The 16,844-nt window shown below is 49.7% G+C and overlaps 1 protein-coding gene across 1 annotated transcript in view; it reads left to right on the top strand.

The window, feature by feature from the left end:
- Window positions 1-16,844, top strand: part of epha5 (EPH receptor A5) — a 188,238-nt gene that overhangs the window by 132,198 nt on the left and 39,196 nt on the right. Inside the window, exons 13-14 of the mRNA XM_031826005.1 lie at window positions 5,341-5,550; window positions 8,343-8,492. Coding sequence (XP_031681865.1) covers window positions 5,341-5,550; window positions 8,343-8,492 — 360 coding nt within the window. The remainder of the gene's footprint in view (window positions 1-5,340; window positions 5,551-8,342; window positions 8,493-16,844) is intronic.

The following is a 16,844-nucleotide window of genomic DNA, read 5'->3' as shown; positions in this document are numbered from 1 at the left end:
ACCTTTCTCAACCATGTGGATCACTAGACACCTTTCTCAACCATGTGGATCACTAGACACCTTCCTCAAGGTAAACCATGTGGCTCACTAGATACCTTCCTCAAGGTAAACCATGTGGCTCACTAGACACCTTCCTCAAGGTAAACCATGTGGCTCACTAGACACCTTCCTCAACCATGTGGATCACTAGACACCTTCCTCAACCATGTGGATCACTAGGCACCTTCCTCAAGGTAAACCATGTGGCTCACTAGACACCTTCCTCAAGGTAAACCATGTGGATCACTAGACACCTTCCTCAACCATGTGGATCACTAGGCACCTTCCTCAAGGTAAACCATGTGGATCACTAGGCACCTTCCTCAAGGTAAACCATGTGGATCACTAGGCACCTTCCTCAAGGTAAACCATGTGGATCACTAGACACCTTCCTCAAGGTAAACCATGTGGATCACTAGGCACCTTCCTCAAGGTAAACCATGTGGATCACTAGGCACCTTCCTCAAGGTAAACCATGTGGATCACTAGACACCTTCCTCAAGGTAAACCATGTGGATCACTAGGCACCTTCCTCAAGGTAAACCATGTGGATCACTAGGCACCTTCCTCAACCATGTGGATCACTAGACACCTTCCTCAAGGTAAACCATGTGGCTCACTAGACACCTTCCTCAACCATGTGGATCACTAGACACCTTCCTCAACCATGTGGATCACTAGACACCTTCCTCAAGGTAAACCATGTGGCTCACTAGACACCTTCCTCAAGGTAAACCATGTGGATCACTAGACACCTTCCTCAACCATGTGGATCACTAGACACCTTCCTCAACCATGTGGATCACTAGACACCTTCCTCAAGGTAAACCATGTGGCTCACTAGACACCACTAGACACCTTCCTCAAGGTATACCATGTGGATCACTAGACACCTTCCTCAAGGAAAACCATGTGGATCACTAGACACCTTCCTCAAGGTAAACCATGTGGATCTGTGGATCACTGGACACCTTCCTCAAGGTAAACCATGTGGATCACTAGACACCTTCCTCAACCATGTGGATCACTAGACACCTTCCTCAAGGTAAACCATGTGGATCACTAGACACCTTCCTCAAGGTAAACCATGTGGATCACTAGACACCTTTCTCAAGGTAAACCATGTGGCTCACTAGACACCTTCCTCAAGGTAAACCATGTGGATCACTAGGCACCTTCCTCAACCATGTGGATCACTAGACACCTTCCTCAAGGTAAACCATGTGGCTCACTAGACACCTTCCTCAACAATGTGGATCACTAGACACCTTCCTCAACCATGTGGATCACTAGGCACCTTCCTCAAGGTAAACCATGTGGCTCACTAGACACCTTCCTCAAGGTAAACCATGTGGATCACTAGACACCTTCCTCAACCATGTGGATCACTAGACACCTTCCTCAAGGTAAACCATGTGGATCGCTAGAAACCTTCCTCAAGGTAAACCATGTGGATCACTAGACACCTTCCTCAAGGTAAACCATGTGGATCACTAGGCACCTTCCTCAACCATGTGGATCACTAGACACCTTCCTCAAGGTAAACCATGTGGCTCACTAGACACCTTCCTCAACCATGTGGATCACTAGACACCTTCCTAATACCATGTGGATCACTAGGCACCTTTCTCAACCATGTGGATCACTAGACACCTTCCTCAACCATGTGGATCACTAGGCACCTTCCTCTACCATGTGGATCACTAGACACCTTCCTCAACCATGTAGATCACTAGACACCTTCCTCAACCATGTGGCTCACTAGACACCTTCCTCAAGGTAAACCATGTGGATCACTACACCTTCCTCAACCATGTGGATCACTAGACACCTTCCTCAAGGTAAACCATGTGGATCACTAGACACCTTCCTCAAGGTAAACCATGTGGATCACTAGGCACCTTCCTCAAGGTAAACCATGTGATCACTAGGCACCTTCCTCAAGGTAAACAATGTGGATCACTAGACACATTCCTCAAGGTAAACCATGTGGCTCACTAGACACCTTCCTCAAGGTAAACCATGTGGATCACTAGACACCTTCCTCAACCATGTGGATCACTAGACACCTTCCTCAAGGTAAACCATGTGGATCACTAGACACCTTCCTCAAGGTAAACCATGTGGATCACTAGGCACCTTCCTCAAGGTAAACCATGTGGATCACTAGACACCTTCCTCAACCATGTGGATCACTAGACACCTTCCTGAAGGTAAACCATGTGGCTCACTAGACACCTTCCTCAACCATGTGGATCACTAGACACCTTCCTCAAGGTAAACCATGTGGATCACTAGGCACCTTCCTCAACCATGTGGATCACTAGACACCTTCCTCAACCATGTGGATCACTAGACACCTTCCTCAAGGTAAACCATGTGGCTCACTAGACAACTTCCTCAAGGTAAACCATGTGGATCACTAGACACCTTCCTCAACCATGTGGATCACTAGACACCTTCCTCAACCATGTGGATCACTAGACACCTTCCTCAAGGTAAACCATGTGTATCACTAGACACCTTCCTCAACCATGTGGATCACTAGACACCTTCCTCAACCATGTGGATCACTAGACACCTTCCTCAAGGTAAACCATGTGGCTCACTAGACACCTTCCTCAAGGTAAACCATGTGGATCACTAGACACCTTCCTCAACCATGTGGATCACTAGACACCTTCCTCAAGGTAAACCATGTGGATCACTAGACACCTTCCTCAAGGTAAACCATGTGGATCACTAGGCACCTTCCTCAAGGTAAACCATGTGGATCACTAGACACCTTCCTCAAGGTAAACCATGTGGATCACTAGGCACCTTCCTCAAGGTAAACCATGTGGATCACTAGACACCTTCCTCAAGGTAAACCATGTGGATCACTAGGCACCTTCCTCAAGGTAAACCATGTGGATCACTAGGCACCTTCCTCAACCATGTGGATCACTAGACACCTTCCTCAACCATGTGGATCACTAGACACCTTCCTCAAGGTAAACCATGTGGATCACTAGACACCTTCCTCAACCATGTGGATCACTAGACACCTTCCTCAAGGTAAACCATGTGGATCACTAGACACCTTCCTCAACCATGTGGATCACTAGACACCTTCCTCAACCATGTGGATCACTAGACACCTTCCTCAAGGTAAACCATGTGGCTCACTAGACACCTTCCTCAAGGTAAACCATGTGGATCACTAGGCACCTTCCTCAAGGTAAACCATGTGGATCACTAGACACCTTCCTCAAGGTAAACCATGTGGATCACTAGGCACCTTCCTCAAGGTAAACCATGTGGATCACTAGACACCTTCCTCAAGGTAAACCATGTGGATCACTAGGAACCTTCCTCAAGGTAAACCATGTGGTTCACTAGACACCTTCCTCAAGGTAAACCATGTGGATCACTGGAGACCTTCCTCAAGGTAAACCATGTGGATCACTAGACACCTTCCTCAAGGAAAACCATGTGGATCACTAGACACCTTCCTCAAGGTAAACCATGTGGATCTGTGGATCACTAGACACCTTCCTCAAGTTAAACCTTGTGGATCACTGGACACCTTCCTCAAGGTAAACCAACCTTCCTCAACCATGTGGAGCACTGGACACCTTCCTCAACCATGTGGATCACTAGAGACCTTCCTCAACCATGTGGATCACTAGACACCTTCCTCAACCATGTGGATCACTAGACACCTTCCTCAACCATGTGGATCACTAGAGACCTTCCTCAACCATGTGGATCACTAGACACCTTCCTCAACCATGTGGATCACTAGAGACCTTCCTCAACCATGTGGATCACTAGAGACCTTCCTCAACCATGTGGATCACTAGAGACCTTCCTCAACCATGTGGATCACTAGACACCTTCCTCAACCATGTGGAGCACTGGACACCTTCCTCAAGGTAAACCATGTGAATCACTAGACACCTTCCTCAACCATGTGAATCACTAGAGACCTTCCTCAAGTCAAACAATGATTATTTAGATGTGCTGTTGTCACCCGTTGACGTCTGAATGTCATGACCACACTGTCTAAGAATAGGTCCCAAATGCCACCCCATTCCCTTTTACAGTGCACTACTTTAAACCAGGGACACCCCATTCACTTTACAGTGCACTACTTTAAACCAGGGACACCCCATTCCCTTTACAGTGCACTACTTTAGACCAGGGACACCCCATTCCCTTTACAGTGCACTACTTTAGACCAGGGACACCCCATTCCCTTTACAGTGCACTGCTTTAGACCAGGGAGACCCCAATCCCTTCACAGTGCACTACTTTAGACCAGGGCTCATAGGGGAATAGAGTGTGTGCCCTCGATCAAGAATAGTACATTATAAAGGGAATGGGGTGTCCCTGGTCAAAGGTAGTGCATTATAATGGGAATGGGGTGTCCCTGGTGCATTATAATGGGATGGGGTGTCCCTTGTCAAGGTAGTGCATTATAATGGGAATGGGGTGTCCCTGGTGCGTTATAATGGGAATGGGGTGTCCCTGGTGCGTTATAATGGAAATGAGGTGTCCCTGGTGCATTATAATGGGATGGGGTGTCCCTGGTGCGTTATAATGGGAATGAGGTGTCCCTGGTGCATTATAATGGGAATGGGGTGTCCCTGGTGCGTTATAATGGGAATGGGGTGTCCCTGGTGCGTTATAATGGGAATGAGGTGTCCCTGGTGCATTATAATGGGATGGGGTGTCCCTGGTGCGTTATAATGGGAATGAGGTGTCCCTGGTGCGTTGTAATGGGAATGGGGTGTCCCTGGTGCGTTATAATGGGATGGGTTGTCCCTGGTGCGTTATAATGGGAATAAGGTGTCCCTGGTGCGTTATAATGGGAATGAGGTGTCCCTGGTGCGTTATAATGGGAATGAGGTGTCCCTGGTGTGTTATAATGGGAATGAGGTGTCCCTAGTGCGTTATAATGGGATGGGGTGTCCCTGATGCGTTATAATGGGAATGGGGTGTCCCTGGTGCGTTATAATGGGAATGAGGTGTCCCTGGTGCGTTATAATGGGAATGAGGTGTCCCTGGTGCGTTATAATGGGAATGGGGTGTCCCTGGTGCGTTATAATGGGAATGAGGTTTCCCTGGTGCGTTATAATGGGAATGGGGTGTCCCTGGTGCGTTATAATGGGAGTGAGGTGTCCCTGGTGCGTTATAATGGGAATGGGGTGTCCCTGGTGCGTTATAATGGGAATGAGGTGTCCCTGGTGCATTATAATGGGAATGGGGTGTCATTAGGGACGTACTCTGAGCTTTTCCTCCCTCTTCTTCCTGTAGAAGAACGATGGCCACTTCACAGTGATCCAGCTGGTTGGGATGCTGCGTGGTATGGCGTCAGGCATGCGCTACCTGTGTGACATTGGATACGTGCACCGGGACCTGGCGGCGCGTAACATCCTGGTCAACAGCAACCTGGTGTGTAAGGTGTCTGACTTTGGCCTGTCCAGAGTCCTGGAGGATGATGCTGAGGCTGCCTATACGACCAGGGTAAGTATCTGTCTGTCTGCGCGTCTGTCTGCGTGTCTGTCTGTCTGTCTGAGTGTCTGTCTGTCTGTGTCTGTCTGTCTGTCTGCGTGCCTGTCTGTCTGTGTCTGTCTGTCTGTCTTCCTGTCACACAATGACTCACACGCTCATCCCCAATATGACTTGTTATTAGTTAGCCCTCTGCAGCAGCACAGCCATGATTCTCCTGTCTCTGTGTCTGTCTGTCTCTGTGTCTGCCTGTCTGTCTCAGTCTGTCTCTGTGTCTTCCTGTCTGTCTCTGTGTCTTCCTGTCTGTCTCAGTGTCTTCCTGTCTGTCTCAGTGTCTTCCTGTCTGTCTCTGTGTCTGTCTGTCTCTGTGTCTGCCTGTCTGTCTCAGTGTCTTCCTGTCTGTCTCTGTGTCTGTCTGTCTCTGTGTCTGTCTGTCTCTGTGTCTGTCTGTCTCTGTGCCTGTCTGTCTCTGTGTCTGCCTGTCTGTCTCTGTGTCTGCCTGTCTGTCTCTGTGTCTGCCTGTCTGTCTCAGTGTCTTCCTGTCTGTCTCTGTGTCTTCCTGTCTGTCTCTGTGTCTTCCTGTCTGTCTCTGTGTCTGCCTGTCTGTGTGTCTCTTTGTTTCTGTGTCCATCGTCTCTTCTAGCTCTACTGATTCCAATTGACCACTACATAGCGGGACACCCGGGGGGGGGGGGGGGGGGGGGGGCTTGACAGGGAGGGAGTGCAAGTGAAGGATAGTGACAGGGTGGGAGGAGGAAGTGTGCACGTGAAGCATGGCATGCTCACAGTGCTCTGTGAGGTCTGAGGCTCATATGTGAGAGCTCTGAGTGTGCGTGTGTGTAGCAGTGTTAGTTAGCTGTCTCTACTTGGCTGTCTGAGGCAGTGTGTATGTAGCAGTGTTAGCTGTCTGAGGCAGTGTGTATGTAGCAGTGTTAGCTAGCTGTCTGAGGCAGTGTGTATGTAGCAGTGTTAGTTAGCTGTCTGAGGCAGTGTGTATGTAGCAGTGTTAGCTGTTTGAGGCAGTGTGTGTGTAGCAGTGTTAGCTGTCTGAGGCAGTGTTTATGTAGCAGTGTTAGTTAGCTGTCTGAGGCAGTGTGTATGTAGCAGTGTTAGTTAGCTGTCTGAGGCAGTGTGTATGTAGCAGTGTTAGCTGTTTGAGGCAGTGTGTGTGTAGCAGTGTTAGCTGTCTGAGGCAGTGTGTATGTAGCAGTGTTAGTTAGCTGTCTGAGGCAGTGTTTATGTAGCAGTGTTAGTTAGCTGTCTGAGGCAGTGTGTATGTAGCAGTGTTAGCTGTCTGAGGCAGTGTGTATGTAGCAGTGTTAGCTGTCTGAGGCAGTGTGTATGTAGCAGTGTTAGTTAGCTGTCTGAGGCAGTGTGTATGTAGCAGTGTTAGCTGTCTGAGGCAGTGTGTATGTAGCAGTGTTAGTTAGCTGTCTGAGGAAGTGTGTATGTTGCAGTGTTAGTTAGCTGTCTGAGGCAGTGTGTATGTAGCAGTGTTAGCTAGCTGTAGCAGTGTTAGCTAGCTGTAGCAGTGTTAGCTGACGTAAACTTACTCACTTTTATACATCGCCTTGGTCCGTACAATTGCCCTTATTTTAGCGCCCAAAAAACGTAATACTTCCAGATCAACTGTAGTGTCAATACCAGTGTAAAGCACAATTTCTCCCCTTTCCAACAGAATTCATGCCGAGACCTCCACGCTGCCCGTTTCTGCATGATTGAAAAAGGCAATGAGCTCCTTCGGGTCTTTTTAAAAATGGCAGGTGGGGAAGAGAAACTCATGCGTGGTAGTGGGAAGGAGAGGAGATGTGTGGGAAGCGCCTGTTTTTCACTCGATCTGTGCAACTTATCACCTTATCGCCTCTAAAATGCATATAAAACACTACAAAGAGTTTATATAATGTGTCATTACATACCTATTTGAAGCTTTGTGTCGAATTTGAATCAGGTTTTCAGGGCGGTGCTCAAGTGATCTTCAGAAGTAAACAGCGGCTTTGAGAGTGGCCATCGCTTGATGATGCAAAAAATGACTAGGTATCCCCCCTTTAACCCCGTCACTGTCCATTTCTTGTTTTTAAACGATGAGAGAAGTGCTACCTGGTGAAGACAGAAATAGTTGCTTTATGCGCGCTGTACGTTTCGGCATGACATGTCAAGATGTAACGGAGGGTCGGTTTTTTTCAACTTTTCTCCAATACTATAGAGCCATTACCATGTCGATCAACGCTTGAATAGAAACCTAGTTCACACCCCAGATTTTGACGTCAACACAGTCGCTACAGTCCCATTAGTTTTCTTTGCAGCCTCGTTTGAATGTCGCGGTTGCGCACATTTGTACGGAATAGGGTGAGTTTACATTAGCTGTCTCTACTTGGCTGTCTGAGGCAGTGTGTGTATGTAGCAGTGTTAGCTAGCTGTCTCTACTTGGTTGTCTAAGGCAGTGTGTGTGTGTGTCAGTGTTAGCTAGCTGTCTCTCCTTGGTTGTCTGTGTCAGTGTGTATGTTGCAGTGTTAGCTAGCTGTCTCTACTTGGCTGTCTGAGGCAGTGTGTGTATGTAGCTAGCTAGCTTTCTCCATTTTTCTTTCTAAACCTGATAATTGCGCTGTGCTGCCCAGATTGTGCAGGTTCTGTCACTGACTGTGACACTGCATCCAGGACAGCCAATTAGCTTGCGGCACAATCTCCAGGACAGCCAATTAACACGTAGCACAGTCTCCAGGACATATCTACATTATTGCTCTCTCTGATCATCATTCTCCATCCTAAAATAACCATCTGAATGTTGTTGATATGTTTCTCTCTCTCAGGGCGGTAAAATCCCTATCCGCTGGACAGCTCCAGAAGCGATAGCATTCAGGAAGTTCACCTCCGCCTCTGACGTGTGGAGCTACGGAATCTCCATGTGGGAAGTGATGTCATACGGAGAGAGACCCTACTGGGAGATGAGTAACCAGGATGTAAGTCTTCTTCTCAATTGCCACCAATGGTAGGATTTATTGAGCTAGTGGCTGGTTGGATTTATTGAGCTCGTGGATGGTAGGATTTATTGAGCTCGTGGATGGTAGGATTTATTGAGCTAGTGTCTTGGTAGCCAGGAGGGGTTGGCTAAGAGAGGAGTGTCTTAGTAGCCAGGAGGGGATTGGCTAAGAGAGGAGTGTCTTAGTAGCCAGGAGGGGAATGGCTAAGAGAGGAGTGTCTTAGTAGCCAGGAGGGGAATGGCTAAGAGAGGAGTGTCTTAGTAGCCAGGAGGGGAATGGCTAAGAGAGGAGTCTCTTAGTAGCCAGGAGGGGAATGGCTAAGAGAGGAGTCTCTTAGTAGCCAGGAGGAGAATGGCTAAGAGAGGAGTGTCTTAGTAGCCAGGAGGGGATTGGCTAAGAGAGGAGTGTCTTAGTAGCCAGGAGGGGTTTGGCTAAGAGAGGAGTGTCTTAGTTGCCAGGAGGGGATTGGCTAAGATAGGAGTGTCTTAGTAGCCAGGAGGGGAATGGCTAAGAGAGGAGTGTCTTAGTAGCCAGGAGGGGAATGGCTAAGAGAGGAGTGTCTTAGTAGCCAGGAGGGGAATGGCTAAGAGAGGAGTGTCTTAGTAGCCAGGAGGGGTTGGCTAAGATAGGAGTGTCTTAGTAGCCAGGAGGGGAATGGCTAAGAGAGGAGTGTCTTAGTAGCCAGGAGGAGAATGGGTAAGAGAGGAGTGTCTTAGTAGCCAGGAGGAGAATGGCTAAGAGAGGAGTGTCTTAGTAGCCAGGAGGGGATTGGCTAAGAGAGGAGTGTCTTAGTAGCCAGGAGGGGATTGGCTAAGAGAGGAGTGTCTTAGTAGCCAGGAGGGGATTGGCTAAGAGAGGAGATGGATACCTATAAATAGAAGAACAGGAGATACAGAGAAGTGGTATTGAATGTGTCTGACAGGGGAGAGAGAGAGAGACAGAGTGATGGGGATGGAGAGAGAGAGACAGAGTGATGGGGATGGAGAGAGAGAGACAGAGTGATGGGGATGGAGAGAGAGGGACAGAGTGATGGGGATGGAGAGAGAGAGAGACAGAGTGATGGGGATGGAGAGAGAGAGAGAGAGACAGAGTGATGGGGATGGAGAGAGAGAGAGACAGAGTGATGGGGATGGAGAGAGAGAGACAGAGTGATGGGGATGGAGAGAGAGGGACAGAGTGATGGGGATGGAGAGAGAGAGAGACAGAGTGATGGGGATGGAGAGAGAGAGAGACAGAGTGATGGGGATGGAGAGAGAGAGAGACAGAGTGATGGGGATGGAGAGAGAGAGAGACAGAGTGATGGGGATGGAGAGAGAGAGAGAGACAGAGTGATGGGGATGGAGAGAGAGAGACAGAGTGATGGGGATGGAGAGAGAGAGACAGAGTGATGGGGATGGAGAGAGAGAGAGAGTGATGGGGATGGAGAGAGAGAGACAGAGTGATGGGATGGACAGAGAGAGACAGAGTGATGGGGATGGACAGAGAGAGACAGAGTGATGGGGATGGACAGAGAGAGACAGAGTGATGGGGATGGAGAGGAGAGAGAGTGATGGGGATGGAGAGAGAGAGACAGAGTGATGGAGATGGAGAGAGAGAGAGAGTGATGGGGATGGAGAGAGAGAGAGAGAGTGATGGGATGGAGAGAGAGAGAGAGACTGAGTGATGGGATGGAGAGAGAGAGACAGAGTGATGGGGATGGAGAGAGAGAGAGACAGAGTGATGGGGATGGAGAGAGAGGGACAGAGTGATGGGGGTGGAGAGAGAGGGACAGAGTGATGGGGGTGGAGAGAGAGATACAGAGTGATGGGGATGGAGAGAGAGGGAGACAGAGTGATGGGGATGGAGAGAGAGAGACAGAGTGATGGGGATGGAGAGAGAGAGACAGAGTGATGGGGATGGAGAGAGAGAGACAGAGTGATAGGGATGGAGAGAAAGAGAGAGAGAGACAGAGTGATGGGGATGGAGAGACAGAGAGAGAGAGAGAGTTATGGGGGTGGAGAGAGAGAGCCAGAGTGATGGGGATGGAGAGAGAAAGAGACAGAGTGATGGGGATGGAGGGAGAGAGACAGGGGGATGGAGATGGAGAGAGAGACAGAGTGATGGGGATGGAGAGAGAGAGACAGAGTGATGGGGATGGACAGAGAGAGACAGAGTGATGGGGATGGACAGAGAGAGACAGAGTGATGGGGATGGACAGAGAGAGAGACAGAGTGATGGGGATGGAGAGAGAGAGACAGAGTGATGGGGATGGAGAGAGAGAGAGACAGAGTGATGGGGATGGAGGGAGAGAGACAGGGGGATGGAGATGGAGAGAGAGACATAGTGATGGGGATGGAGAGAGAGAGACAGAGTGATGGGGATGGACAGAGAGAGAGACAGAGTGATGGGGATGGAGAGAGAGAGACAGAGTGATGGGGATGGAGAGAGGGAGACAGAGTGATGGGGATGGAGAGAGAGAGGAGACAGAGTGATGGGGATGGAGAGAGAGAGACAGAGTGATGGAGATGGAGAGAGAGAGAGAGAGTGATGGGGATGGACAGAGAGAGACAGAGTGATGGGGATGGAGAGAGAGAGACAGAGTGATGGAGATGGAAAGAGAGAGAGAGTGATGGGGATGGACAGAGAGACAGAGTGATGGGGATGGACAGAGAGAGACAGAGTGATGGGGATGGAGAGAGAGAGACAGAGTGATGGAGATGGAGAGAGAGAGAGAGTGATGGGGATGGAGAGAGAGAGACAGAGTGATGGGGATGGAGAGAGAGAGACAGAGTGATGGAGATGGAGAGACAGAGTGATGGAGATGGAGAGAGAGAGACAGAGTGATGGGGATGGAGATAGAGAGAGAGTGATGGGGATGGACAGAGAGAGACAGAGTGATGGGGATGGACAGAGAGAGAGACAGAGTGATGGGGATGGAGAGAGAGAGAGAGTGATGGGGATGGAGAGAGAGGGACAGAGTGATGGGGGTGGAGAGAGAGAGAGACAGAGTGATGGGGATGGAGAGAGAGGGACAGAGTGATGGGGGTGGAGAGAGAGAGAGAGACAGAGTGATGGGGATGGAGAGAGAGAGACAGAGTGATGGGGTGGAGAGAGAGAGACAGAGTGATGGGGATGGAGAGAGAGAGAGAGTGATGGGGATGGAGAGAGAGAGACAGAGTGATGGGGATGGACAGAGAGAGACAGAGTGATGGGGATGGAGAGAGAGAGACAGAGTGATGGGGATGGACAGAGAGAGACAGAGTGATGGGGATGGAGAGAGAGAGAGACAGAGTGATGGGGATGGAGAGAGAGAGAGAGAGTGATGTGGATGGAGAGAGAGAGACAGAGTGATGGGGATGGACAGAGAGAGACAGAGTGATGGGGATGGAGAGAGAGAGACAGAGAGACAGAGTGATGGGGATGGACAGAGAGAGACAGAGTGATGGGGATGGAGAGAGAGAGTAGACAGAGTGATGGGGATGGACAGAGAGAGACAGAGTGATGGGGATGGACAGAGAGCGACAGAGTGATGGGGATGGACAGAGAGAGACAGAGTGATGGGGATGGAGAGAGAGAGACAGAGTGATGGGGATGGAGAGAGAGAGACAGAGTGATGGGGATGGAGAGAGAGGGACAGAGTGATGGGGTGGAGAGAGAGAGAGACAGAGTGATGGGGATGGACAGAGAGGGAGACAGAGTGATGGGGATGGAGAGAGAGAGACAGAGTGATGGGGATGGAGATAGAGAGAGACAGAGTGATGGGGATGGAGAGAGAGAGACAGAGTGATGGGGATGGAGAGAGAGAGACAGAGTGATGGGGATGGAGAGAGAGAGAGACAGAGTGATGGGGATGGAGAGAGAGAGAGAGTGATGGGGATGGAGAGAGAGGGACAGAGTGATGGGGGTGGAGAGAGAGAGAGACAGAGTGATGGGGATGGAGAGAGAGGGACAGAGTGATGGGGGTGGAGAGAGAGAGAGAGACAGAGTGATGGGGATGGAGAGAGAGAGACAGAGTGATGGGGTGGAGAGAGAGAGACAGAGTGATGGGGATGGAGAGAGAGAGAGAGAGTGATGGGGATGGAGAGAGAGAGACAGAGTGATGGGGATGGACAGAGAGAGACAGAGTTGATGGGGATGGAGAGAGAGAGACAGAGTGATGGGGATGGAGAGAGAGAGACAGAGTGATGGGGATGGAGAGAGAGAGACAGAGTGATGGGGATGGAGAGAGAGGGACAGAGTGATGGGGTGGAGAGAGAGAGAGACAGAGTGATGGGGATGGACAGAGAGGGAGACAGAGTGATGGGGATGGAGAGAGAGAGACAGAGTGATGGGGATGGAGATAGAGAGAGACAGAGTGATGGGGATGGAGAGAGAGAGACAGAGTGATGGGGATGGAGAGAGAGAGACAGAGTGATGGGGATGTAGAGAGAGAGAGACAGAGTGATGGGGATGGAGAGAGAGAGAGAGTGATGGGGATGGAGAGAGAGGGACAGAGTGATGGGGGTGGAGAGAGAGAGAGACAGAGTGATGGGGATGGAGAGAGAGGGACAGAGTGATGGGGGTGGAGAGAGAGAGAGAGACAGAGTGATGGGATGGAGAGAGAGAGACAGAGTGATGGGGTGGAGAGAGAGAGACAGAGTGATGGGGATGGAGAGAGAGAGAGAGAGTGATGGGGATGGAGAGAGAGAGACAGAGTGATGGGGATGGACAGAGAGAGACAGAGTGATGGGGATGGAGAGAGAGAGACAGAGTGATGGGGATGGACAGAGAGAGACAGAGTGATGGGGATGGAGAGAGAGAGAGACAGAGTGATGGGATGGAGAGAGAGAGAGAGAGTGATGTGGATGGAGAGAGAGAGACAGAGTGATGGGGTGATGGACAGAGAGAGACAGAGTGATGGGGATGGAGAAGAGAGACAGAGAGACAGAGTGATGGGGATGGACAGAGAGAGACAGAGTGATGGGGATGGAGAGGAGAGAGAGAGACAGAGTGATGGGGGATGGACAGAGAGAGACAGAGTGATGGGGATGGACAGAGAGCGACAGAGTGATGGGGATGGACAGAGAGAGACAGAGTGAGTGGGGATGGAGAGAGAGAGACAGAGTGATGGGTGACGGAGAAGAGAGCAGAGTGAATGGAGATGGAGAGACAGAGTGATTGGGGATGGAGAGAGAGAGACAGAGTGATGGGGATGGGAGAGAGAGACAGAGTGATGGGATGGAGAGATGAGACAGAGTGATGGGGATGGAGAGAGAGACAGAGTGATAGGGATGGAGAGAGAGATGAGACAGAGTGATGGGGATGGAGAGAGAGAGACAGAGTGATGGAGATGGAGCGTAGAGAGACAGAGTGATGGGGATGGAGAGAGAGAGAGACAGAGTGATAGGGATGGAGAGAGACAGAGTGATGGGGATGGAGAGAGAGAGAGAGTGATGGAGATGGAGCGAGAGAGACAGAGTGATGGGGATGGAGAGAGAGAGAGAGACAGAGTGCTGGTGATGGAGAGAGAGAGACAGAGTGATGGGGATGGAGAGAGAGAGACAGAGTGATGGAGATGGAGAGAGAGAACGAAAGAGGTGGGAGTGAGAGAAGGAGAGATTGAAAGAGAATGAGAGATAGAGTGAAGGATAGAGGAAGAGCTAGAAGGGATGTGGATATGCCAGAGGAAGAAAGAGAAAGAAAGAGGGGGAAGAGAGCAGAGAGGGAGAGAGAGAAAAGGGGGGCTGTAGAGAAACACCCAGAGGTCAAAGGTCATTTGGAACACTGGAGCCACATCACATGACTGTCTCTGAGAACAGAATTCTGACTCAGGCTGGCATATACACATCCACAATTTAGTATTTATTGAAGAATAAATTACCTTCAAATAACCCACAAATCAACCACTGATATTAAACAGCTTTTAGTGCCAATGTACAGGGCGTAGTATTGACAAGTAGGGCTCTACAGTATGGAGCCCAGGAGAGGAGAGGAGAGAGGAGAGGAGAGGAGAGGAGAGGAGAGGAGAGGAGAGGAGAGGAGAGGAGAGGAGAGGAGAGGAGAGGAGAGGAGAGGAGGGAGGAGAGGAGAGGAGAGGAGGAGGAGAGGAGAGGAGAGGAGAGGAGGAGAGGAAGTGAGAGGAGGGGAGAGGAGCCAGAGGTGCCAGAGAGGGTCCCTCAAGGAGGTGCAGCTCTCAGTCATGTTTATCTCACAGAGGAGGCCTCCTCTCCTTTTCATCCCGCTCTCCTCCTCCTCTTCACTGACAGCTCCATCCATCCCAGCCTCAGATCACTCTTTCTGCTCCATCATTAATCTGTCTGAGCTGCTGCCCTGGGTCTCTGAGGGAACACAGGTTATTTGATGTTTTATTTAACACCTTCATGAGGATTTCCCTCTGATCTCTGCTAGACTCTCTCCCTCTGATCTCTGCTAGACTCTCTCCCTCTCTCTCTGCTAGACTCTCTCCTCTGATCTCTGCTAGACTCTCTCCCTCTCTCTCTGCTAGACCTCTCTCCCTCTGATCTCTGCTAGACTCTCTCCCTCTCTCTCTGCTAGACTCTCTCCCTCTGATCTCTGCTAGACTCTCTCCCTCTGATCTCTGCTAGACTCTCTCCCTCTGATCTCTGCTAGACTCTCTCCCTCTGATCTCTGCTAGACTCTCTCCCGCTCTCTCTTTTAGTTAGACTCTCTCCCTCTCTCTCTTTAGTTAGACTCTCTCCTCTCTCTCTTTTAGTTAGACTCTCTCCCTCCTCTCTCTCTTTTAGTTAGACTCTCTCCCTCTGATCTCTGCTAGACTCTCTCCCTCTGATCTCTGCTAGACTCTCTCCCTCAGATCTCTGCTAGACTCTCTCCCTCTGATCTCTGCTAGACTCTCTCCCTCCAGATCTCTGCTAGACTCTCTCCCCTCTGATCTCTGCTAGACTCTCTCCCTCTCTCTCTGCTAGACTCTCTCCCTCTCTCTCTGCTAGACTCTCTCCCTCAGATCTCTGCTAGACTCTCTCCCTCTCTCTCTTTTAGTTAGACTCTCTCCCTCTGATCTCTGCTAGACTCTCTCCCTCTGATCTCTGCTAGACCTCTCCCTCAGATCTCTGCTAGACTCTCTCCCTCTGATCTCTGCTAGACTCTCTCCTCTGATCTCTGCTAGACTCTCTCCCTCTGATCTCTGCTAGACTCTCTCCCTCTGATCTCTGCTAGACTCTCTCCTCTGATCTCTGCTAGACTCTCTCCCTCTGATCTCTGCTAGACTCTCTCCCTCTGATCTCTGCTAGACTCTCTCCTCTCTCTCTTTAGTTAGACTCTCTCCCTCTGATCTCTGCTAGACTCTCTCCTCTCGCTCTTTTAGTTAGACTCATTCTCCCTCTCTCTCTTTAGTTAGACTCTCTCCCTCTCTCTCTTTTAGTTAGACTCTCTCCCTCTCTCTCTTTTAGTTAGACTCTCTCCCTCTCTCTCTTTTAGCTAGACTCTCTCCCTCTCTCTCTTTTACTTAGACTCTCTCCCTCTCTCTCTTTTAGTTAGACTCTCTCCCTCTCTCTCTTTTAGTTAGACTCTCTCCCTCTCTCTCTTTTTAGCTAGACTCTCTCCTCTCTCTCTTTTAGTTAGACTCTCTCCCTCTCTCTCTTTTAGTTAGACTCTCTCCCTCTCTCTCTTTAGCTAGACTCTCTCCCTCTCTCTCTTTTAGTTAGACTCTCTCCCTCTCTCTCTTTAGCTAGACTCTCTCCGCTCTCTCTCTTTTAGTTAGACTCTCTCCCTCTCTCTCTTTTTAGTTAGACTCTCTCTCCTCTCTCTCTTTTAGTTAGACTCTCTCCCTCTCTCTCTTTAGCTAGACTCTCTCCCTCTCTCTCTTTAGTTAGACTCTCTCCCTCTCCTCTCTTTTAGTTAGACTTTTTAGTTAGACTCTCTCCCTCTCTCTCTTTTAGTTAGACTCTCTCCCTCTCTCTCTTTTAGTTAGACTCTCTCCCTCTCTCTCTTTAGTTAGACTCTCTCCCTCTCTCTCTTTAGTTAGACTCATCTCCCTCTCTCTCTTTTAGTTAGACTCTCTCCCTCTCTCTCTTTAGTTAGACTCGTCTCCCTCTCTCTCTTAGTGTAACTCTCCCTCTCTCCCTCTGATCTCTGCTAGACTCTCTCCTCTCTCTCTTTTAGTTAGACCTCTCTCCCTCTCTCTCTTTTAGTTAGACTCTCTCCCGCTCTCTCTTTTAGTTAGACTCTCTCCCTCTCTCTCTTTTAGTTAGACTCTCTCCTCTCTCTCTTTTAGTTAGACTCTCTCCCTCTCTCTCTTTTAGTTAGACTCATCTCCCTCTCTCTCTTTTAGTTAGACTCTCTCCCTCTCTCTCTTTTAGTTAGACTCTCTCCTCTCTCTCTTTTAGTTAGACTCTC

This window comes from Oncorhynchus kisutch, linkage group LG6, assembly GCF_002021735.2.
Source record: "Oncorhynchus kisutch isolate 150728-3 linkage group LG6, Okis_V2, whole genome shotgun sequence".
In the NCBI taxonomy this organism is placed as follows: domain Eukaryota; kingdom Metazoa; phylum Chordata; class Actinopteri; order Salmoniformes; family Salmonidae; genus Oncorhynchus; species Oncorhynchus kisutch.
Note: the sequence above shows the minus strand (reverse complement) of the source record. Positions and strands in the feature narration are given on the sequence as shown.